This window comes from Curcuma longa, chromosome 11 (genome assembly GCF_044706935.1).
Source record: "Curcuma longa cultivar G26 ecotype Majalengka, Jawa Barat chromosome 11, ITB_CL_G26_1.1, whole genome shotgun sequence".
Taxonomy (NCBI): domain Eukaryota; kingdom Viridiplantae; phylum Streptophyta; class Magnoliopsida; order Zingiberales; family Zingiberaceae; genus Curcuma; species Curcuma longa.
Genome location: NC_133871.1, coordinates 21,799,478 through 21,823,037, shown reverse-complemented (window position 1 = coordinate 21,823,037; position 23,560 = coordinate 21,799,478). Strand labels below are relative to the sequence as shown.

General features: G+C 41.8%; 5 protein-coding genes and 1 pseudogene across 5 annotated transcripts; 5 read left to right on the top strand and 1 right to left on the bottom strand.

Annotated features, from left to right (window-relative positions):
• Positions 1-1,898: 1,898 nt before the first annotated feature.
• Positions 1,899-3,062, top strand: LOC141837342 (indole-3-pyruvate monooxygenase YUCCA1-like; annotated as a pseudogene).
• Positions 3,063-4,368: 1,306 nt separating this feature from the next.
• On the bottom strand, positions 4,369-7,299 carry LOC141837341 (uncharacterized). The gene is made up of 4 exons (XM_074724763.1): positions 6,747-7,299; positions 6,461-6,652; positions 5,685-6,122; positions 4,369-5,009 (listed from the first exon to the last, which is right to left on the bottom strand). Exons 1-4 carry the CDS (start codon positions 7,297-7,299, stop codon positions 4,369-4,371), a joined length of 1,824 nt encoding a protein of 607 aa, XP_074580864.1.
• Positions 7,300-9,360: 2,061 nt separating this feature from the next.
• LOC141838670 (putative 2-oxoglutarate-dependent dioxygenase AOP1) lies at positions 9,361-11,335 on the top strand. Its single transcript, XM_074726211.1, has 3 exons — positions 9,361-9,814; positions 9,888-10,245; positions 10,963-11,335. The coding sequence occupies exons 1-3, from the start codon at positions 9,372-9,374 to the stop codon at positions 11,218-11,220; spliced, it is 1,059 nt and encodes a 352-aa protein (XP_074582312.1). The 5' UTR covers positions 9,361-9,371; the 3' UTR covers positions 11,221-11,335.
• A 178-nt stretch (positions 11,336-11,513) lies between these two features.
• Positions 11,514-14,026, top strand: LOC141838672 (uncharacterized). Its single transcript, XM_074726213.1, has 2 exons — positions 11,514-12,032; positions 13,774-14,026. The coding sequence occupies exon 1, from the start codon at positions 11,557-11,559 to the stop codon at positions 12,022-12,024; it is 468 nt and encodes a 155-aa protein (XP_074582314.1). The 5' UTR covers positions 11,514-11,556; the 3' UTR covers positions 12,025-12,032; positions 13,774-14,026.
• A 364-nt stretch (positions 14,027-14,390) lies between these two features.
• Positions 14,391-21,576, top strand: LOC141838669 (serine/threonine-protein kinase PBL34-like). The gene is made up of 6 exons (XM_074726210.1): positions 14,391-14,916; positions 15,807-16,144; positions 16,257-16,392; positions 19,035-19,171; positions 19,241-19,364; positions 20,824-21,576. Exons 1-6 carry the CDS (start codon positions 14,697-14,699, stop codon positions 21,327-21,329), a joined length of 1,461 nt encoding a protein of 486 aa, XP_074582311.1. The 5' UTR covers positions 14,391-14,696; the 3' UTR covers positions 21,330-21,576.
• Positions 21,577-22,168: 592 nt separating this feature from the next.
• On the top strand, positions 22,169-23,354 carry LOC141838671 (uncharacterized). The gene is made up of 2 exons (XM_074726212.1): positions 22,169-22,277; positions 22,513-23,354. The coding sequence occupies exons 1-2, from the start codon at positions 22,169-22,171 to the stop codon at positions 23,352-23,354; spliced, it is 951 nt and encodes a 316-aa protein (XP_074582313.1).
• Positions 23,355-23,560: the final 206 nt, after the last annotated feature.

The following is a 23,560-nucleotide window of genomic DNA, read 5'->3' as shown; positions in this document are numbered from 1 at the left end:
CGCAACGAGCTCCCGCCGCCGCTCCTGCTCCATCCTCGGGACGGGGAGTGACGGCAGCGATCGGGACGGGGAGTGTGATAGCGACGATCGGGACAGGGACTTACGGCGGCGACGAGCTCTTTCGGGACGGCGAGAGGCGACGGCGGCGACGAGATATCTCGTCGGGACGGGGAGAGACGAGAGGGCTAGGTGGACGAAGGCTTCAAATCACCGCCGCGCGATCATTCGCTAGGGTTTCGTAGCGCGGGGGACGGTAGAGTCGGGTTCACCGTATGTTTTGAAGGGTAATTTTGTAAAGAAAATTATCTTAATTTCGGAATGAAAATTTTGAATTTTTTTTAATTTAACTAATACATTTAATTAAATATTTTTTTTCATCACATAGATATTAATAATTTTTTTAAACTTTATATTTAATTAAACAATGATTAGATCTAGGACTATAAATCTCAACTTATTATATATCCATAAATCTCAACTTATTATATATCCATACTTGTGAGAAATTCAAGAAACTCCAATGCCCTCTTTGAGTTGCTACTCAAGTTGGGTTTAGATAAGGCTTCGCTAGTGATTATCAGATGTTTATGTTTTAGTGTCAGTGATTTGATGTTGGTCAACAAGAAAAGTCTTACGGAAGAATGTCTCTATGTTAAAAGTATCGGTTGGATGCACAGAAACACTAACAAAATTGCATATCGAGAAAGTCACTATACTTCAAATCCATTGCAGGAACGAGCAAGTCTCATCCTTATAGACTGATACAATTGCATCCAATGAAAAAGGAGGAAAAGTAAGGAGATGGTGATGAAGAATTAGGTGCTTTCTTTTCTTTCAGCCATGTGCAGAGATGAAAGAAGAAGGAAAGGGTCCTTGCATATTCTTTAGGCCTTGCGTTGTGTCTGCACCAAAATAATTAGGACTAAACCTGACAAATTGGAGTAAGGAAGAAGAAGAAGGCAAGGCATACTGAACAAGGATGCTCGCTCCATGATTGAAGATAACATCTGGATTGACTCCCACTAACAAAATTATGCACACGATTAATTGCTTGGTTGAAACTCTTAATTAAAACAGAAAACACTGCACTCACGGCGATCCGTTCCCCTCCGACGACGAGGCAACGGCCGTCGCCTTGCTTCTTAATCATTCCTTTTGTCATTTCTGGCATGCAATTCCCTCGCTTGTGTTCAAATCTTTTGAAAACGACCATCGAGATCTTGTCAAGACATGCATTCACTCAAAGACTAATTCAATCAGATGCTTTTGCCCTGTTTGTTAGAATCAAGCGACATGGCTATTATATGGCCTCTGTCAGAGTGACCTTCCTTTCCGTTGCGAACATGATCGAGTTGACCTTCCTTTCAGAGAGTGAAGCTTTCGGTATGGCTCTTCCCCGTACCTCCTTGGCTGAAGCTTATCGATGGAAGATGAATGTTGTTATCGATGGAACATTCCTGTGGATTTCGTTTAAGAACTGAGCTGAGAGTAGCAGTGGGATTAGCAGCATTTACTCAAGAGTACTCTTCGGCCGTCATTTATGTCCTTTAATACCAGCTGCATGCGTAATCCCAATCAAAATGTATCTCTTGGTCTCGGTCAGTATGTTTGAGAGGAAAGAATGGCGATAGAAAGAACCAAATGGTTTGCCTCAGGCCTTACGCTTCGACGTCTCTCACACTTCACTGTCGCTCGCTGTTGCTCTGCTCCATGTAAAGCCTCTCCGTTAAACCTTCCTTGAAACTGTCCGAATTCCAGAACACCCACCGCCATCTGCCTATAAATGAAAACTCTCCCCTTTCGACTTCCCTAACCCAGTCATAATCGACGAGTCCCTTTCTGCTACAGTAGTGGAAGAAGAATAGCAAACTGAAGGCCGAATAGCGACAAACAGGCCAATGCAAAGTGGAGGAGGGGCAGAGCGGAACAGAGGACGCGTTGCCTCCGACGATAGCCCACCTGAAGCAACCTGGGTGCCGGGGCCCATTATTATCGGCGCGGGGCCCTCCGGTCTCGCCGCCGCTGCCTGTCTCGCCAACGTCGGCATCCCCTCCACCGTGGTCGAGAAGTCCAGCTGCGTGGGCTCGCTGTGGCAGCACCGCACCTACGACCGCCTGCGCCTCCACCTCCCCAAGCAGTTCTGCGAGCTTCCAATGTTGGGCTTCCCGGTGGGCTTCCCCAAGTACCCGTCCAAGCATCAGTTCCTTTCTTACCTGGAGGCCTACGCTGCTGCCTTCGGCATCCGACCGCGGTTCCGCACCGAGGTCGCTGCAGCGGAGTTCGACCCGGCCGTCGGGGCGTGGAGGGTCCGGACGCGAGGCGGCGGGGAGTTGGCGAGCCGGTGGCTGGTGGTGGCGACGGGCGAGAACGCGGAGCCGTTGGTGCCGGACTTTCCCGGGATGAAGAGCTTTCTCGGCCGCGTCGTCCACACATGCGCCTACAAATCCGGGGCCGATTTCGTTGGGCAGAGGGTGCTGGTCGTGGGCTGCGGGAATTCCGGCATGGAGGTGAGCTTGGACCTCTGCCGCCACGGCGCCAAACCTTACATGGTCGTCAGGAACACTGTAAGCTCGCTCTCCCTACACATCTCTTGCTCTTGGGGCGCGATCAAGTATTTCACAATGGCGCCTTCTCCAGGTACATGTGTTGCCGCGGGAGATGATGCGGATGTCGACGTTCGGCCTGACGGTGGCGCTCCTGCGGTGGCTACCGCTGCGGCTGGTGGACCAGTTTCTGTGCGCGGTGGCCCATCTCATGCTCGGCGACACTGACAGGCTCGGCCTCCGAAGGCCTAAGACAGGCCCCATCGCCCTCAAGAATCTCACGGGCAAGACTCCGGTCCTCGACGCGGGCGCCCTCGCCCAAATCAAATCTGGCAACATTAAGGTACGCTTAACTACTCATCGATTACCTTCAAAGCCGCGTAACTCTCATCGACAAACTCTCGTTTAAACTGATCATCCTCTTATAAGGTGACGCGAGGCGTGAAGGAGATAACTCCTAGAGGAGCAAAGTTCGTCGATGGGACAGAGGNTCGAGTTGACCTTCCTTTGAGAGAGTGAAGCTTTCGGTATGGCTCTTCCCCTACCTCCTTGGCTGAAGCTTACAGATGGAAGATGAATGTTGTTATCGATGGAACATTCCTGTGGATTTCGTTTAAGAACTGAGCTGAGAGAAGCAGTGAGATTAGCAGCATTTACTCAACAGTACTCTTCGGCCGTCATTTATGTCCTTTAAACCAGCTGCATGCGTAATCCCAATCAAAATGTCTCTCTTGGTCTCGGTCAGTATGCTTGAGAGGAAAGAATGGCGATAGAAAGAACCAAATGGTTTGCCTTAGGCCTTACGCTTCGACGTCTCTCACACTTTCACTGTCGCTCGCTGTTACTCTGCTCCATGTAAAACCTCTCCATTAAACCTTCCCTAAAACTGTCCGAATTCCAGAACACCCACCACCATCTGCCTATAAATGAAAAACTCTCCCCTTTCGACTTCCCTAACCCAGTCATAATCGACGGAGCTCCTTTTTGCTACAGTTGCGGAAGAAGAATCGCCTTACGAACGAACTGAAGGCCGAATAGCGACAAACAGGGCAATGCAAAGTGGAGGAGGGGCAGAGCGGAACAGAGGACGCGTTGCCTCCGACGATAGCCCACCTGAAGCAACCTGGCTGCCGGGGCCCATTATTATCGGCGCGGGGCCCTCCGGTCTCGCCGCCGCCGCCTGTCTCGCCAACATCGGCATCCCCTCCACCGTGGTCGAGAAGTCCAGCTGCGTGGGCTCGCTGTGGCAGCACCGCACGTACGACCGCCTGCGCCTCCACCTCCCCAAGCAGTTCTGCGAGCTTCCAATGTTGGGCTTCCCGGAGGGCTTCCCCAAGTACCCGTCCAAGCATCAGTTCCTTTCTTACCTGGAGGCCTACGCTGCCGCCTTCGGCATCCTCCGTGGTTCCGCACCGAGGTCGCTGCAGCGGAGTTCGACCCGGCCGTCGGGCGTGGAGGGTCCGGACGCGAGGCGGCGGGGAGTTGGCGAGCCGGTGGCTGGTTAGGCCCAGATACCGAACTGCTGCAGCAGTTTGGGGATAGAAAATAGAGAATAGATGAAGGGAAAAGCCAACTTCTTATTATCCAAAGACAAGCCAAACAAGCCTATAAATAGGCTTTTACAATAGACCATCTCAACATGAATAAATAAAATAAAAGACTCGGTTACCTAAAAACTCGGAACGACTCAGTTACCTAAAAACTCGAACAAACTTAAAAGACTCGGACAAATTATCTAAATATTTAACACCCTCCCTTAAACTGAAGTCGGCAGAAATCAGTTTAAGAGAAAACAACAGCAGCACGTGAATAGACTCCAAGTAGATCACGTAACCTCAAATGTAGCTAACTTGAGAGGCTTGGTCTGTATATCTGCAACTTGATCTTCACTTCGGCAATAAACCAGTCTGATTGTTCCATCATTGCTTGCAACGGGAGCAAAAACTTCTGTATAATCAATTCCATACTCTTGCTTATATCCCTTAGCTACTAGACGCGCCTTATACTTGTCAACTTCACCATTTTCTTTTATTTTTGTTTTGAAGACCCACTTTACACCAATGGTTTTGTGTCCTTTTGGAAGATCAGTTAACTCCCAAGTATTATTTCTTTCAATGGCTTCAATTTCATCATCCATCGCCTTACGCCATTTTGCATCTTTGACGGCACTTTCAAAGGTTGTAGGATCACAATCTGAAAATAAAGCAAAATGTATAAGAGGATCATCACCTTGATCAATTCCAGTCACCTCATAATTAGACATCCATGCCGGTCTTCTTCGAACACGTTGTGGCCTTTGCGATTCTACTTCCATTGAACTTTGATCTGCTATAGGAGTATTTTGAGAGATTTCCTCATGTTGCTTATCCTCCATAGGTTGTTGTACTTTCTCATCATCATCAAGATCTGCTGGGATTTGTTGCTTATCCTCCATAGATTGTTGTACTTTCTCATCATCATCAAGATCTGCTGGGATAATTCTTTTAACACAATTTTGATTCCATGGCCAAGTGTCTTTTTCATCAAAAATAACATCACGACTTATAATGATTTTCTTAGTGCAAGGATTATATAATCTATAAGCTTTCGATGTATTACTTATACCAAGAAAAATGCATTTTTCACCTTTGTTGTCTAACTTCTTTCTCCTTTCATCTGGAATATGAGCATAAGCAATACATCCGAAAATCCGAAAATGATCAACCGTTGGTTTTCTTCCACTCCAAGCTTCCTCTGGTGTCATATTTTGAACAGATAATGTGGGACTTCTATTCAATATATGGATACTCCAATTAACTGCTTCTGGCCAAAAATTTTTAGGAATACCACTTGTCGTTAGAAGGCTTCGCACCATATTCATAATAGTGCGGTTCTTCCTTTCACATATACCATTCTGTTGGGGTGTGTAAGCAGCTGTAAGTTGTCTTTTGATTCCATGATTCTCACAAAAATTTGCAAATTCATGTGAGTTATATTCTCCACCACGATCTGTACGCAGAACTTTAATCGAATTGCCAATTTCTTTCTCGACAAGTACTTTATAATTTTTGAAAGCAGTAAGGGCTTCAGATTTTTCTTGCAAAAAATAAATCCATATTTTGCGACTATAATCATCAATAAAGGTAATTATGTATCTTTTACCTCCATTAGAATGTGGTGTTATTGGCCCGCAAATATCTGAATGGACAAGCTCCAATGCCGCCTTTGCTCTCCAAGATTTTCCCTGGGGGAATTGATTACGGTGTTGTTTGCTAACAACACATTCTTCACAAACTTGAGAAGGATTTGTAATTTGAGGAAGACCGATCACCATATTCTTTTGTTTTAGTGTTTTTAATCCACTAAAATTTAGATGTCCATAACGAAAGTGCCATAACCATGCCTCATCATCAGATTTTGCTGAAAAACATGAATGAGATGTTGTATGAAGATCAAGTGGAAACATATGATTGGCTGTCATGTTAACTTGCGCAATTAATCCCAACTTTGCATCTTGAATGCGACAAACTCCTTCTTTAATAGCAATTTCATATCCTTTTTCTTGTAGTTGACCCACACTAAGCAAATTAGTCTTTAAATCTGGCACAAAAAGAACATTAGAGATAGTATGGGTAGTATTTCCTTTTGCTTGTATGGTTACCTTTCCCTTTCCCATAACAGAAATTGTAGAGTTGTCGCCAAATTTGACAGAACTGCGAAAGGTTTCATCTAAGTCAGAAAATGTATCCTTCTCCCCACACATGTGGTTGCTGCAACCTGTATCTAAATACCATACATGTCGTTGAGTTTTCTCTTTCTCATGACATACCATCAAAAGAGACACTTCTTCTTCTTCTTCTTCTTCTTCTGCAAAGTTAGTCTGATCTCCATTTTGTTTATTCAAATTAGTGTAACATTCTGATCTATAATGGCCATACCTATGACATCGGTAACATTCAACATTGGACTTGTCTGCTGACTTTGTTCTATCAGTTGTTGAATAATAACCTCCACGTCCTCTTCTTTGAAAATAATTCTCTTGATGTTGATTTTGTTGTTGGTTTCCTTGATCGTTGTTGTATCTTCCTCCTCTTCCTCGACCTCTACCTCTTCCTCGTCCTCTATCACTTCTATAATTTGTAGAGTGATTTTCTGATAAAGCCTTCAATGCTTGCTCCTCTTTTTCATATTGATTGATTTTCTGCTCATGAACCAATAATGAACCTTGTAATTCATCAATTGAAAGTGTACTTACATCATTTGCTTCTTCAATGGCGCAGACAACAAAATTAAATTTTGGTGTCATAGATCGAAGGATTTTTTCGATGATGAGAACATCCTCTGTCTTGTCACCAAGGATCCGCATTTTATTGACGATTGTCATCGTTCTTGAAAAATATTCTGAAACTGATTCTCCTGATTTCATTCGGAGCATTTCAAACTCTGAACGAAGTGCTTGAAGCTGCTGCCTCTTAGCTCTTGTCGTGCCTTGGTACTTCTTTTTCATAGAATCCCAGATATCTTTTGCAGTATTCTTGCAGAGAATGGTTTCCAGAATTGAACGATCTATAGCTTGGAAGAGATAATTCTTTGCTTTAAGATCTTTCAATTGCTCTTCTGTTAGCGCAGCATCTTCTTTTGATTTTTCTACTCCAGAAATCACGACCGTCCAATATTCTTTGGACCTTAAGAAATTTTCCATGAGCATGCTCCAATGGTCATAGTGACCATCAAAGCGTGGAATTGCAGGTTGCACAAAATTACTTTCGGATGTCATTGAAGGAGATAATTCTGATACCTGACACCGGCCTCTGATTCGTGATGCTGAAGGGAAAAAACTTAAGATGAAGGGAAAAGCCAACTTCTTATTATCCAAAGACAAGCCAAACAAGCCTATAAATAGGCTTTTACAATAGACCATCTCAACATGAATAAATAAAATAAAAGACTCGGTTACCTAAAAACTCGGAACGACTCAGTTACCTAAAAACTCGAACAAACTTAACAGACTCGGACAAATTATCTAAATATTTAACAGGAACAGTTCGACTCGATTGTCCTGGCCACGGGTTACAAGAGCAACGTGCCTTCCTGGCTCAAGGTTCTCTGATCTCGTCTTCTCCTCATTTTTGGTTTACCCCCCTGCGAGCCACCGTTTTATAGGCACTAGTGCATGGTGCAAACTAGATCATAGCTTCCTTTTCTTTATTGCATTGGGTAAGGCTAAAAAAAATGATCATCAATGGCGTTTGCATTCGTCCTGTTCCTGGGGTCCTCTGACCAGGTCGCCCACCTGAGCTAGGTTGAGAGTCGTGCGGTAGGCCACGCCTTGCACCAGAGGCGCTGAGCGGTGGGCCAAACTTAGCCGGCCAGCGGCGTGAATTCGGCTCCATTAATGTTTTGCTTGTACCATGCCCGTAGATAGCAGGAGCAAAAGTTCAAATTTTCGGTCGGGCGGCGATTGATGAGCAGCCTGCATGCTTTAACACGCTCTCTGTTCATGATTATGGCAGGGTGGCTCAGGCCTGTTCACCGAGGATGGCATAGCCAAGGAACCCTTCCCCGGCGGATGGAAAGGCGAGGATGGACTCTACTGCGTCGGCTTCACCAAGCGTGGCCTTCTCGGTGCCGCCCACGACGCCAGCAACATCGCCAGGGACATCCTTCTCCGCTGGAGGAAGAAGCCCAAGGAGTTGTGATGAGAAGCGAAGCAAACAAAGATCCTTCATCTTCTCTTCTTCTTGTACACCACCCATTTTGCCTCGGGGTTTCTTCTTCCCACCTCAAACTGTGGTGGATTTTGGATCGCATGTAAAACTTCATATTCGGGTATAGAATGGAGAAAGTTCGCTCATCAGTAAACCTTTTTCTCTGACAAAACTTATTTGAACGTTTGACTTCCGATGAACAATTTCTTTGACGCATGGGAGAATTACCACACTGCTCGCTCTCTAAATCATACGCAGCGTGCTCTGCCTGCCTGCCTGCATGCCTGCAGTCAACATGCAGGGCAGCGAGCTTTCGATCTGCTAAATATAAATGCGTTCGAAGTCGTTGGAGATGCTGCGCGATTGAGTAAATGCTCGAATCAATGTGCTTAAAGCAAAAGGCGTACGGCTGGATGCGCATCAATGATGAGGTCCTAACTGGAGAAACAGCTGTGCCCACAGCAGGATACGCATACACGCCTGGGGAAAACACATAGGGAATAGGGCCTCGAGGTCGACTTAATGCACCCTTCCAGGGCTTCGTGGTGCGTCTCTATCTCAGAAATTTAAAGAGACAATGATGGGGCTGACGTCGGTATTCCTTCAGCATTCCTGCAGGCAGGCATGCATGCTGACGCTGAGCTGACCTTGGAGTACTCAATTACATGTGAGCGTAGGCACACAAGCCTGCGTCTCGTCCATGCGTACAAAGGGTAAGAAATGAATTAAGCGTAAAGGTGCGTAAGAATCATAAATAAACGAGCAGGGAGAAGGAGGAGGCTGCATCGCTTTTGGCTGGAGAGTCACTTTAGTCAGTTGTCCAGGGGCGTGAGCTTGGGACGAGAGCACGCGTAGTGCGCCCATGGGGGAGAGGACGTCATGCTTCCGGGTGGCTCTAGAAAGGACATGGAAATCACAAGCGATGGCACGCATTTCAAAGAGTCAGTAAAGGACATTCTCTAATTCCAATATCTAGGGGTGGGCGAAAAGCTATCCAATAAATATCTAATTCATCTAAAAATGAATAAATATTTATATATTATTATTATTATTATTATTTTCCGTACAGCATAACTCGAGGTGGGACCGGTGCCACGCCCTTGGGTTGACCGTTAATAGTTTCTTTTTCGTTTTGTAGTCGATGATTAAAGTAAAAGAAAGCAGAGATCGGGGATTTCGAATTGGGGGAAAGAGCAAGGCGACGATGGCATCGGAAGCAGCATCGGGGCAGCTCCCTAAGATCGATTTCTCCGGGGTTGGCCTGGCGGATAGTGGATCACCCGCCTGGACCGCCGTCCGGGACCAGGTGATGCGCGCCATGGCCACCGTTGGCTGCTTCGAGGCCGTGTACGACCGCGTCTCTCCTCATCTCCGCGACTCCCTCCTCCGCATGGTCTCCCAGGAGCTGTTCCCGCTGCCTCGCGAGGTCAAAATCAAGAATAGCTCCGCAAAGATCTACGGCGGCTACATGGGTCAGATCCCAGGGCTCGCCTACGAGAGCCTGGCCATCACGGGCGCCTCCGACGCCGCCGGCGTCGACAACTTTTTCAGCCTACTCTGGCCCGATGGCAACCCTCGTTTCAGGTATGTAATCTAACAACGCCTTTGATTTCTCCGATCGATCGATTAGTTTGGTAAATTGTTGCTTGGCTCGCAGCGAGACGACCCTGTCGTTCGCGACTAAGCTGGTGGAGCTGGAGGAGATGGTGAGGAGGATGGTGTGGGAGAGCTTGGGAGTAGCGAAGTACCAAGTGGAGCCATCGGAATCCGCCGTGTATTATATGCTTCGTTTCGCCAAGTACGGGGAGGAAAAGGAAGGGGCGGAGGAAAAGGGGGAGGAGGTTAAGCTGGCGGGATGTGAGGTTCACCGGGACACGAACGCGTTCTCGATGGTGTGTCAGTTGAACGAGGTGGATGGATTGGAGGTGCAGATTAGCGAAAACGAAGAGGAATGGGTCTCGGTGAAGCCTAGCTCACGGGCCTCCATTTTCGTCTTGGCTGGCAATGCTATCCGGGTATCTTCTTCTTCATTTTTTCCTTTGGTTTCTTAATCATGGTGTCAAGTGTTCTGTTTACACAGGATCAGTTTTCACAATTTGCTGCCAAAAAGTCCATGAATTAGAGAAATCAAGGTGGAATTGGATTATACAGGTCCTCTATTTGATTCTCTTCCCAGAGCTGCTTCTTTTCCATACTTACATATCTCTAGCTCCTTAATTGTTCATCATTACATTACACTCTAAACTACCACCACTATGTTGTGCATATTGAGTTGGCATTGAGCATTATCTCTATTGTAGCCACTGTGTTGGGTTGCAAATTCTGTGAAGGCCTCCTTCTAAGAGATTTTCCATTAAGGTTCAAATGGATTTCTCATGCTTCTCATTGTACACACAATTCTTTGGTGTATGTTCCCTAAAGATTCACACAATTAAATGCTATCTCAATTATGTATTTAATCTCATCCTTCATGATAGTTGGTCTTATTGGATCACATAGCGTAGGTATAGTGGATAAACTTGTGGCATTATCTTAGCAATCCATGAATCCTTCTGTCAGTGCCCTAAACATCAGACTCAAATTCAAAGCTTACATCAGACTCAAATAATTTATTTGTATTATTGCCATATCCCATATCGAAAGACTTATTATTGATTATATTAACTACTTTATTGATAGTCTGTAATTGAAACTCTGATCATGACTTATCATTCTTTATATTTCTGTGACAGGCATGGACTGACGGCAGGATCCGCGCAGCGCCGCACAGGGTAACTGTCGATGGCAAGAACCCGATTAGATACTCTGCGATGATCTTCTCAGTTCCCCATGACGACTATGTGATTCAAGCCCCGCCAGAGTTGGTGGACAATGCCCACCCCTCCCTCTTCAAACCTTACAAGTACGGTGATTTCTTGGCGTATCTGCTTACAGAGGAGGGTGTCAAGGCTAAGGACAAACTCACCCCTTACCGTAGGGTTGTTGCCTAAAGTTACTATAAACTGTATTTTACTCATTACAAGTTATGTTCTCTCTGGTTTTGTACCATATTAAAACTTGTAACGGTCCACGATAAATAAATCTTTAGTATATTAAAGTAATTAATCATATAGTTATTCACCTGTCCTTTCTCATAAATTTCATACATTTCATCTGATAAATAAATAAAGAAAGAAAGAAAAGTATTCCTCTCTTCTTCCGTCTAACAAAAAATTGTCAATAAAAATAACTATATTTATATATTTCTTAATTTCTTTTCCGTTTGGACCATTTATGCCATTCCCAAATCTCAACCGGAAGGAGTTTGACTTCGCTACGCTGCGGAAATGTCGAGAGGAGGAGCTGTTCTCGCCGTGGCCGCCTTCCTCGTCCTCGCTTCCCCAGCCCTTTCCGAGAATCTTAACCCTAATCCCAGCACTGCCTATGACGAGCTGCAGGGCAGCGGCTTCCCGGTCGGCCTCCTCCCCGCCGGCGTCGTCGCCTATTCCATCAACCGAACCTCTGGCGATTTCGCGGTCGACTTCGGGGACGCATGCCGCGTCACCCTCCCTCCTGACAATTATCTAGCCTCCTACTCTCATCGGGTCACCGGGAACCTTGTCGCCGGCCGCATCACGGGGCTTCAAGGCATACGGGTCCGCGCCTTCTTCCGGTGGTGGTCGATCACAGGGATCCGATCCTCTGGCAAAGATATCGTCTTCGAGGTCGGCCCCACGTCGGCCAAGTATCCCTCCCGAAACTTCGATCAAAGCCTTGATTGCGAGGGCCGTAACCCTACAGTTGCCGCTGCTTAAAACCAAAGGTTAATTTACACATCGGACTCTCTTTGATTTATGTTTCCCTTCCTTCCTCATATATCGTGCAATTATTTAGGTCGTTGCCGCTAACGCAATGATCTTGTTCTGCTGAAAGGACTGCAATAGATTAAAACAAAAAGACCTCAATCATAGACTCTTTATTCTAACTGGAATAGCACAAGTCATTGTGCATCATGTCTAGGTCTAGAATTGTTCACTTAATTATACAGATAGAGATACAATATTGAGCACTAATTCTTCTTTTGATTATTAAGGAGCATAGAAGTGCATTTGGTTTATGATATCTCAATTCATCATGGACAACTATACTATTATATTAGGTAGCTGATTTCACAGCTATGGCGAACAATAATAGTTTTAGTTGTTTGAGTATAGTTGATGTCGCTCCTGCAATCAGTCATGGTATTCTTATTCAAAGGAGGTGCTATCCTAGAATTAGAACCTTTGAATCTTTACTTACGATATTAGAAATTTTCTGCATCGTTCCTCGGTTGTTACTCAATTCCGCCTCACTCCTTCCCTATAGTTTGGGAATTATTAGGGGCACAGAACGACAGGAACATCTGTAATAAAAATAAAACAGGATGATCTCCTTTTGGAAGGTTCAGAACATTTCAAATAAGCTCCAGAACATTTTAAACTAAATTATTTGATGAAATTTAAGCTTCTTGACTTAGTTTCTGTAATCTATTGCTGGATATTCAGTCTACCAATAGCAGAACCAGTTCAGTTTGGACCTTTTTCCTTACTCTGTGAAGTCTGCCAACCAACTATTTCCATTGATCCAGATTCAACACCATTACAGTTTAGCAACCTCTTACAATAAGCTTGACATATTTATTTTATTTGTTTATTCTATACTTCTACTGCATTGTATACGTTCAGGTATCAATTGGTAAATATATATCTAAACTTGGATGTTATACAATCAACCAAACTTTGTAAAATTCTATTCTAATTTCACCTTCCTATCAATGCAAACTATTTTTGGAAGCTAGTAGCTACCAAGCACCGTTTTTATAGTTGGTCAGCTACCACATGCTCTATTGGTTCTTATAGTTAATAATTTGATTTGTTAAACTCTCCAACTTGCATTTTAGGTTCATTAAAATTCAATTAAACTATGATATGTCATACTTATCGGCTGGAAATAGTGTTGTGTTGATCACATGACTTGCAGACTTGTTGAGTTGCAACAAATTTGATTGTAGATTAGTGACGCAAGGATTTATACATGGAAAACATTATAAATTTGTTAACCATATTAGTTGAAATTAGATATGTTAAAACATCGAGAGTAGGTAGATTTACCAATCAACCATAGGTCCATGACAAATAACAAAAGATTATTTGCAGCATCTTGAATGTATCCAATTTTTTGGTCTAACTATATTATGTCTTAATTCCTCCCATAAATCACAATCTAATATGGGGTTCAATCAAAAATTATGGTGAATCACTGTCGCCTGGTTATGCTATTGTACAATCTCAGCTTCTCTGTTTAGGTTTTTTTCTTAATAACATTTTTTATTTCAAATATCGGAAGATGAATAATCAGAATGAACATTCACCATTATCATAATTTTTGTTGGCTCCAATTCTTTGGGACCAACTATATGGATCTTATTTCTTCATTGAACTTACTGCAAAATGTTAAGAATGCACATTACTTTTTGTAAATTGATGCATACCCGATGGCCCTTACAAACCAATATTTCTTTGCAGGAGACAGAGGGTCACAATCTACATGCTACATTTTCATGACCTTACAGATTCTTCAGCAGCATCCGGAGTATAGCCTTGGAAGAAATCATATATTTACCCTTGTTTGTTTTTTCCTTCATGTTAACGTAGTTGTCTGTCAACATACGATCTTATGTTCTTTGTCATCTTGTATGCTGATAACAGGGCAATCATGTGGTAACTTATGGCACAACACTCAGTTCATTATCAATGGATAGATACCTCTCTCACGAAATGATTAATGTAAAACTCAGATATTGGGCACGTTATTAGATGTTGATGTGCATGTTCGACCATTTAATCATCATTAAATCTACGATGTTAACTCATTCGATATGATTCTTTCGGAGCTACCGAGATCCAGGTAAGTCTTTTTTTTTTTTTAAATAAAAAAATTGAAGTCGTTTTCTGTTTGTGTATTCTAAATTTATTAAACAAGTAAATCATTCTAAATCGAGAAAGTTCTTCAATTGATCATTTGAATGAGTTTATTTATTTTTATTGCAAAAATAGCAAAAATGATTTTGAAACAAAAACAGAAATAAAAAATGTTGCGAATGGGCTTGCTTGCTGCTGCTACTACTACACTGAGCTCGTTAGATTCCCCCTTTGTCTCTTCGCTTTACTCCAGTCGCTTTTCTTTATTCTTACGCTCGCCCAATCAATTTAGGGTGCCCGACGCCTCCCTCTCCTTCCCTCCATTTCTTTACTCCGCGTCAGATTCTTCCTTATCTTGGGTTCTTCCTCCACTCCGCTGCCAATCATTCTCCAATTTGATCTTTTCCCCTTCCCCCTCCTGCTCGCGGTTTCTTGTTCCTGATTGGGTGGAAAGGCGAAAGATTTTATCTTGGAAGGTGGATCTTCGGAGTGGCTTCATGGTCTTCTGAGCTGCTTGCTTTCTTGACATGGGATTGCGGCCCCAGGTGGCGCAGCTGGCCTCGTGGGAGGGTTCCAAGGAGAGAAGTTCGAAGAAGAAGAGGAGGAGGAAGAAGGGCAAGGACAGCAGTAGCGGCAAGAGTGAGGGGACGAGTTGCTGGATGAAGTTTCGATTGATGGGGGGCTGCGTCCCTTCCAGTTCTAGAGCCAAGGTGGATATTTCCATCAGCAGCGCAGCCACTCAATGCGGTAATCTATCCCTACTTCTGCAACTTATCTTCCGCGTTGGCACTCCGTAGTCTTTCTGTGGTTGTCGAAGTCGTGCGCGATGCTTGTAGTCGTTATAATGGGTAGACAATCTCCCTTTTACTTCAGTACCTTTTCCTTTCCAACCTATAATACCCGTGTTTTCTGTTTTTCGTATCTGGTAGCCACGATCTTTTATTTCTGCAATATTCTGGGAGTAGTATTATCTCATATCAGAAGAGGTTTGGTCATATGCTTAGTTACAGACTATTTGCTTGGTAAAATGGCCAGCTTCATGATGACATTGCTGCCGATGCTGGGTAACGGAAGAGATCAATGAATTTGCCCATACACAACTACAATATTCAAGCATATTCTTAACTCAAATCATGTTCAGTTATTTAGCTGATAAAGTAGCAATCTTTCTATACAAGTAACATTACACAAACAGAGAATGATTTTAATTCATTCTTTTTCTAGGAAAACAATGTTTTATACTATTTCTATTATCTAACAATTTGCTTCTTATTCAGAGATTTGTTCTGTTAATTACCTGTCTAATTGAAGAAAGCTTTCCTCATAAAATTGTCCCTTTCTTTGAAGAAATTAACATAATGTTAATGATATTCACCATGTCGAAGTGTTGGCTAAAAGGATGAGCATTGAATTTGGTGTTCATGGTAGTCATTTAGGTGGTGTACAGTTGACAAAAGTTATCACTTTTAATTCTTTTTTTTTTCTTTATATAATCAGGGGATGTTTGTTAGCATCTCACAATGCCACTGAACTACTCTCTTAATTTGTTATTTTTGTTGTTTTAAGATATAATTTGTGGCATTCCAATATTTTCCTATAATTTATTGATAACCAGCATATTTAATATGGGTTTGCAGAAAGTAAGTCGACTAATGATGGTAGTAGGGACCAGCCAGTTGCACCAATGGCATCTGGTTCTACTACCACGAGTAATGCTGAAAGTAATTCATCTGTGTCGAAAGTTGGGGAGGAGCTTAAGGTTGCAACTCAACTGCGGAAATTCACCTTCAATGAGCTCAAATCGGCAACAAGAAATTTCAGACCTGAAAGTCTTCTTGGAGAAGGAGGATTTGGTTGTGTATTTAAAGGATGGATTGAGGAGAATGGAACTGCTCCTGTGAAACCTGGTACAGGGCTTACTGTTGCTGTCAAAACTCTTAACCATGATGGACTTCAAGGGCATAAAGAATGGCTGGTATGTTATACTAGAAGCATCAGTTTTAGTTCCATGAATTGGTTATAAATACAGAACTTTCTGTACATCTGTTGGATATTTTTGATGTGAATCCCTCTTCATTTATGTCTAGGCTGAAGTTGATTATCTTGGTCAACTTCAACATCCAAATTTGGTAAAATTGATCGGTTATTGCATTGAAGATGACCAACGATTGCTAGTGTATGAGTTTATGCCTCGTGGAAGTTTAGAGAACCATCTATTTAGAAGTATGTATCTCCATGCATTCTCTCTTCTTCCATTAGATTCCATAAAAGATCCTAGATATTATTGAAATGTTCACAATCCTGCATCGGTTATCAATTTTTCCCCTTGTTTATCATATAATAACAAGTTTTACATTTTGCTTTTTGATGTTAACTTTGAAGTCTAATAGATGATGTTTGCACTTTACAGCAATCAAACCTATATCGCTTCTTCTTCACTAGATTTAATTGGAATTTTCTGCCATATGCTATCCTGTGACTTAGCTAGTCAACACTTGTTATGACGTTTTTAAATACATGAAGAAAGCAAGGAAATGTCACACTCCTGTAAAAACAAACAAGTCAATGATGCTTTGGCACTTCAACAAAAATATCCCTTGTAAAACATTAATTGCTCTCCCACCTAATCTCTGTAAAATACAAAAATAGCACTATTGAGATTGTAGGATTGAATTTGCAAACTGCAACTTGAACTTTTATTTAAATAGATAAGTAGCAGCAATTAGCAAATTTCCCCATACTATGTCTAACTCTCTTTCTTACATGCGACCTAGAATTGCACTTATATGTTTCATAGTGACACTACATGTCCATAACTATTACAGCCATTATTCTGGAATTTCTAGAACAATAATTTCAACAACTGAGGCAACCTGTACAGCTACTAGAAAATCAAGTGAGAGCTGGAGGGAGATATTTATTTAGTTATGACCTTACTTTTGTGTGGTTGGATTGGAGCTATACCTTGAATAAGATGTCTAAAATATGCACATGCATGCCCTTTTTTCTGAGAGAAAGTGAAGGCAATACGAGAACTGTTAGTGGTGTCTACATTTTTTTCATGCATCGTTTCTTGAACAAAATTCGTTTTGATATGATATTGGTATGGCCTTTCCTTTCCATAGTTTTCAGATGTAGATGAGGAAGGGAGAAATAGGTCACTTGGAAACTATACACCCAGCCCAAGGTCAATCCACCTAACAGAAAGTTTCCCTTGGTTCATGTAGTTCAAAGTAATGTCAGAGAAAAGACATCTCTTGAAAAACAAACAACCACTGTCCATGGGGACATAGTGCGATCAACTAATAGGCATCCAGAATTGGAGGCAGCATAAGGAAATTGAGCACAAATGTTGAAAAGTAGATATGAAAACAACATGGTTATAGGTATAGAATAAAGTTGAACAACAATTGAGGTTCATCAATAATGCATCATAAACTCCAAAACAGAAGGTAAAAAAAAAACATGCCACTGCAATAATTTTCTATCATGTGTATTCTTTATGTCTATTGCAACATAAGTTACTACAACAACACACTGCAATGAATGGATAATGTAATAACTATAAGAATTCCACATTTGCTAAAGTAATATGTACTGCTATTGACATAATGCTCACTAACTGTTAAAGATCAATCACTGAGCATCTTTGCATCCATCCATGGGTGTTTTACCCGTTGCAGTTTGCACTACCCCATTCATCTGTGATAATCTCATCATTTGCTAGTAAACCATCATCCATGGGTAAATTATTTAGTGCTATCTTGGGTGGTGGGTTATGTCTTATAACCGCCATGTTACAACAACAAATAGTGAGTTCTGATTATCTACCATCGTAGATGTGTATTAACATTAACAACAATAATGGACTGCATCATGCTATACATCGAACATAAATTAACCTACATTAGCTTAAGTGGTTTGTTAACGTGGATTACAAGGATTTGTTAGGATGGAGTTACTTGCAAGAAATAGTAGTTGGAAGGGGTGCCCTCTGCTATGGTCCCTTACATATATAAGTATGAGGATTCCTTTTGATGTTTGGTTGGCAAAAAGTGGGGCATGTTTAGAGTGTCTGCCTCATGAATTACCAAATGCCTCCTATAATTTAAGTGGCATAAATCTGCTATATCTGATTTTAGAGGTTGTGTTTGATTAAATTTTGACATTGTTCCTGGCTACTGATTTGTATTACACATGTCGCAAACAATGTTTCTTGGTGGCAAATTCGCAATTTCCCTATTCAATTGTGTCCTTTAATTACCTCTATAAATTCAGATATGAAGACCATTCATTTTGTTTTTTATTGCAGTTGATCCTACCATGTTGGAAATGTGTTTTTGAAGTGTCGCCTATCGTACATTATCTATCCTCTCTCTGTGACAAACTTTATAAATTTTGGGGAACTAGTCTGTGTTTTCTCACTAGTTTAACAACATTACAGAATCTTAGTGATGTGGAATTTCTATTAGTATATACAGTTATTAGAGCTAATTGATGCCTTCTTCTTAGTCATCCATTAGGGAAATATTTGATTAATACAAATTTTCCTCTCAAGTAAATCAACTTTACGTTGCTTTTTTTTTCTATGGTGCCTAGTCTCTTATGGTACATGGCAGACATAGGTAATGTCCCTGATGAATTACCAGTAATGGGTCTTTTGTGTTGCCCAATTTGCCATTATCTTGTATCTTTCTCTTTCTCTTCCTCTGGTTTTGTTATGTCAGTTATCACGCCAATGTCTTTCATTGTTAATCTAGTCTTGTAGAACACTTGAATGTGTATTTTATCATGCTGCTATTCTTTTCTTATCTGTATGTCAGGTTCAAGTGCTATTAATTTTTTTTGTTTATTCTCTTTGACAGGAACCCTTCCTCTACCATGGTCTGTAAGAATGAAAATTGCATTTGGAGCCGCGAAGGGTCTTGCTTTTCTTCATGAGGAAGCTGAAAGGCCAGTGATATATCGCGATTTCAAGTCATCAAATGTCCTGTTAGATGTGGTAAGTAACAAATACTATTATCTTGCCCTTGAGTATCTGTTCTGTCCATTCTGAAATCCATGCGCCCAGGATTACAATGCTAAGCTGTCAGACTTTGGGCTCGCTAAAGATGCTCCTGAAGGTGATAAAACTCATGTGTCTACTCGAGTGATGGGTACATATGGATATGCAGCTCCTGAGTATGTTATGACAGGTGCAGTAATGAGCGTCTTCTCTAAGTGAAAATTTGACCTGGTCTTTTGTGGTATATTACTGATATGAGATCATAGGTTATATCTTGAAAGGTTCCATGTCAATTTCTTCATCTATTTCCCCCCTCTTATTTGTTAAATTTTGTATATCTTAATGTTTCTGAAATCATTCTTCAATTAATCCTTAGTTCTATTTCATGGTGAAAATGCAATTCATCTTAAACACCCAAGTTGGCAGAGCCCCAAGTTTAATATAGTTTCTCACCCTCAAAATAGACAAGCAACTGGAGAACACAGAGATTATGCCTGTGCTAGTTATGGATATCTGTTGGACATTTGTTAGAACTTGGCGAGGATCATCAATATTTGGCTTATATGTTGGATGTTTATAAAGGAATGATAAGGTTGCCTACTGTATAGCATAGGTAACTTCCATAAGTAACATAAGTCCTATTCAAGAAAGCTGTCGTTGACCCTTAAGCTCTTAACTTTATCCTGTTGGGTTCGTCATATCTTACCTTTGCTGAAGATCCCTATTTCTGTTAAATATATCTTCTCTTCCTCTAGATGCTCATGTATTTTTGAGACGGGGTTCGATGCCAATGATGACTACCACAAAAATGAGCTATTGAGTTCTTCACTTCCTCTTATTCAAAGCGTGTTCACATTATCAGGTCTCTCCTTACTACATCTTTGTATTGATATTGGTACCTTGCCAGATTATGTTATTAATTCTAAGTTGTTTATACCATGGTCACTCCAGCCATTTCTACTGATCCATGCGTAAGAATTTCACAAGTTGTCACAGATAATTTTTTGTTTGATGGTTTAAGAGAAGTCTCCTTTGGTTTTCTTAACCCTCATGTCATAAAGTTTAGCATACTGTATTTCTTTTCCCAATTGATCTTGAACTACATATTCATGAATCATAGCTGCTAACATGCGACAGTTTTCTATCCTTTCTAGTAATCTTTTCTTAATCAGTTATCCTTTAATCCTTAAGTTAAGGATGTCAAATATTTTGGAAACACAAAAACCAAACCTGAACTTACCCAATAGTCAGGCTTTTGGGTCATGAATGATGTCTTAGGTGTTTTTTTTTTTAATTATTTTATTTCTTTAGGGATTTAGATTTCGGTTGGTTCCCTTCCTTCCGGTCCCACTCCAGGCTATGTTTTGTTTGTTTTAAACTGAAACCATTTTCATAAACTTGTATACCTTTTGACTGAAATTTACCTAACCCCAACCCTATTTCATAGAAATAAAAGGAAAAAAAATCAACACTCTATGCACAATTTGAGCAAACTATATGAGTATTTAGGCAGACAAATTATGTGGTTGCAGTTCATATTTTTACTTGAGATGTACTAGACTTTCATTTAGGTTGTACAAGTCCAGGCTAGAATTTGACTTCTTTCTCCATTATGAATGTTATACTTGAATATCATGTGTGTATCTCAGGGCATTTGACTTCAAAGAGCGACGTCTATAGCTTTGGAGTGGTGCTACTTGAGATGATGACGGGAAAAAGGTCGATGGACAAACACCGGCCGAACGGAGAGCACAATCTTGTGGAGTGGGCACGCCCACACCTTGGAGAAAGGCGCCGGTTTTATAGACTTGTAGATCCTCACTTGGAGGGCAATTTCTCCATCAAAGGCGCACAGAAAGTATCCCAACTTGCACAAGCATGTCTCAGTCGTGATCCCAAAGCGAGGCCGCTAATGAGTGAGGTCGTTGAAGCCCTCGGACCAATTATCAACCTTAAAGACCTAGCAAGCTCTTCTTATTTCTACCAGACCATGCAAACAGAACGCTCAATGGCACATTCCAATAGCCTGGGTGCTAGAAATGGATTGAGACCACAAGGTTCATTCGGAAGACAAGGACAACAGCCGACAAGGAGCCTTTCACAAGGCACACATGCTTCGCCATATCGCCAGTCCCCAAAGCCCAATGTTAGATGACCATCGACATAGAACAACACTCAAGGATTTGAAATAGCTTTAGCTCGTCAAATTAAAAACTTTGTATTGTTGTAGATGATTCATCTATGCAAGTCCAGTGGGGGTTGCTGTGGATAAAAAGATTATGCCATCATGTGGGCAGTTTGATTGGTGTCAACATTTGATAGCTATGAGTTTCTTTAAAATGCAACTCTGATGAGTATTTATTTATGGTCTCGCAACTTTGTTTGGTCCATCATTGTTCAAATATTTGACATGATTGCCATATAATTACATTTATCTAAATGGATCCAACTCTCCATTGCTTGGTGTAATGGTGTCCTTATCTCTATGCAACTTGTGCATGATGCCTCGTTTCACAAAGTAGAGATATATTATGGCAGTATCTTGTGTCATGCATGCATTTGAACTGAATCCCAGTATTAGATATTTAGTGAATAATTATACGTTACAAACTGTTATACGAAGTTATGTTCATATAAAAGTGAGTTTCAAAGATTTGAATAATGTATCTAATAGGGTGGGTGTTAGACTTTAATGAGTAGAAATTTGACTAAAAGGCAACTGGAAGTCCAAAACATCAGGAAGGTATTCTTTACATCCTAGAAAAAGCTAAGTATTCTAGTTTTCCTTCCGTAGGAGAAGACAACATCCAGCATGGAGGGTAAGGAATGACTGTCTGGGGAGCCATTTGATCTGCAACACCAGGCCATGAAACAGAGCGATGCATCTCTATAAATCCGTGGAACAAACTGAGAGTTACATCGTACAAAACAGATTCTCTCTCGCAGATCTTTTCTTCTATGAACAGAGGCGGATTTGATATAGCATCATTGTTGATGGATAGCATCAGAGGACAGCCCAAACAAGTGGTTTACCAGGATCTATCGCCGTTGACCGAACATACTGAAACCATTGACAGTCATGTTCTCCGTGTCCATCTTCCAGGTATAATCTCTGTGTCGATTCTCAAGTTTCTTACTGCAACTGCAATTGATCTGATTGCGAAAACTTTGAATTATGGCCCCCAAATCATTACTGGGGCTTCCAGATTTGTTGCGACCATCTTTCAGGAAGTGGTCCTTACTGTGCTCGATCTTATCTTATATATCCATGCATGCTAAATCTTAACACCACACTGATCATTCCAAGTACCTTTTATCTATTTTGCATGGGAATCAAGATTTCAGGGCTGAAGACGTCAAGATTCGGCTCGACCATAACTCCATGAAGCTGTTGGTGAGGTGCAGGAAGCCTCTGGCTCAAACCACCATCGCCCGAGTCGAGCTAGATCTCGACGTTCCTAAGGATGCAGACGTCGGACATATCAGAGGGAATTTTGAACAAGGATGGCTGTCGCTGTTCATGCCCAAGAAGAGGATTACGCAGGATACTGATAGGAAAGAGGAGGAAGAAATACCAAAGGAGAAGGCAGGGAGTGGAGAAAGGAAGAAGGAAGAACAGCTCATCTCGAAAGAGAAGGCAGAGAGCGGAGAAACGAAGAAGAAAGAAGAGCCCATGCCAAAAGAGAAGGCAGAGAGTGGAGAGAGGAAGAAGAAAGAAGAGCCCATGCCAAAAGAGGAGCAGAAGAAAATCAAAGAAGAAGACATGCCCAAGGAAACAGACTTGCTGAAGGAAAAGATCGAGAAGGATAAAACAGAGGAGAAGACAAAAGAAGGAAGCTTACCAGAGGACAAACCTACTGTGGGTGCCGACAACAGCGAGCAGGAACGTAAGAAGCAATCGGACAAGGCAAAGAGTAAAAAAGACACTACAGAAGAAGCAGCACCTTCCATGAACGGAGAGAAGCCAAAGGCTTGCAGAAAGAGAGAGAGAAGAGAAGGAAAGTGGGAAGGCGCGAATTGGAAGAACAAAATTGAGGTGATAGAAGAGTGGCTCGACGGTGGACTGGTGGATAAGTTGACGAAGAGCTTTGAGAATAACAAGAAGTTGATATATGCAGCGGCTGTAGGCTTCTCTGTGGGCTTCCTTGTGTCTCAGAAGCTGAGGTCCAGAAGCACATGAACAGAGGCTTTCATGCCCTGCCACGCACTGTCAAATATATTAAGAATCCTTTTTTATTTATTATTAAAATCATATTCTATTCTTTTCATTTTTATATTTGAAAATATCTTTATGATTATTTCATCTTTAATTAACGAGTAATCATATTGATTACTGACGCACTGTTCTTTTCATTAATCAACTCCAATCAAGCGAGTTCTTCCTCC

What these genes read in the sequence shown, in the direction of transcription:
- LOC141838670 (XM_074726211.1), top strand. Translation starts at nt 9,372, where the DNA reads ATGATTAAAGTAAAAGAAAGCAGAGATCGGGGATTTCGAATTGGGGGA. An exon ending in GATGGCAACCCTCGTTTCAG is followed by an intron (nt 9,815 to 9,887) that starts GTATGTAATCTA and finishes CTTGGCTCGCAG; the next exon opens with CGAGACGACCCTGTCGTTCG. An exon ending in TGGCTGGCAATGCTATCCGG is followed by an intron (nt 10,246 to 10,962) that starts GTATCTTCTTCT and finishes TTTCTGTGACAG; the next exon opens with GCATGGACTGACGGCAGGAT.
- LOC141838672 (XM_074726213.1), top strand. Translation starts at nt 11,557, where the DNA reads ATGTCGAGAGGAGGAGCTGTTCTCGCCGTGGCCGCCTTCCTCGTCCTC.
- LOC141837341 (XM_074724763.1), bottom strand. Translation starts at nt 7,299, where the DNA reads ATGACATCCGAAAGTAATTTTGTGCAACCTGCAATTCCACGCTTTGAT. An exon ending in TTCAATTGATGAATTACAAG is followed by an intron (nt 6,653 to 6,746) that starts GTTCATTATTGG and finishes TACAAATTATAG; the next exon opens with AAGTGATAGAGGACGAGGAA. An exon ending in GAATGTTACCGATGTCATAG is followed by an intron (nt 6,123 to 6,460) that starts GTATGGCCATTA and finishes TTTTTGTGCCAG; the next exon opens with ATTTAAAGACTAATTTGCTT.
- LOC141838669 (XM_074726210.1), top strand. Translation starts at nt 14,697, where the DNA reads ATGGGATTGCGGCCCCAGGTGGCGCAGCTGGCCTCGTGGGAGGGTTCC. An exon ending in CAGCGCAGCCACTCAATGCG is followed by an intron (nt 14,917 to 15,806) that starts GTAATCTATCCC and finishes ATGGGTTTGCAG; the next exon opens with AAAGTAAGTCGACTAATGAT. An exon ending in AGAGAACCATCTATTTAGAA is followed by an intron (nt 16,393 to 19,034) that starts GTATGTATCTCC and finishes TCTCTTTGACAG; the next exon opens with GAACCCTTCCTCTACCATGG.
- LOC141838671 (XM_074726212.1), top strand. Translation starts at nt 22,169, where the DNA reads ATGGATAGCATCAGAGGACAGCCCAAACAAGTGGTTTACCAGGATCTA. An exon ending in TCTCCGTGTCCATCTTCCAG is followed by an intron (nt 22,278 to 22,512) that starts GTATAATCTCTG and finishes ATGGGAATCAAG; the next exon opens with ATTTCAGGGCTGAAGACGTC.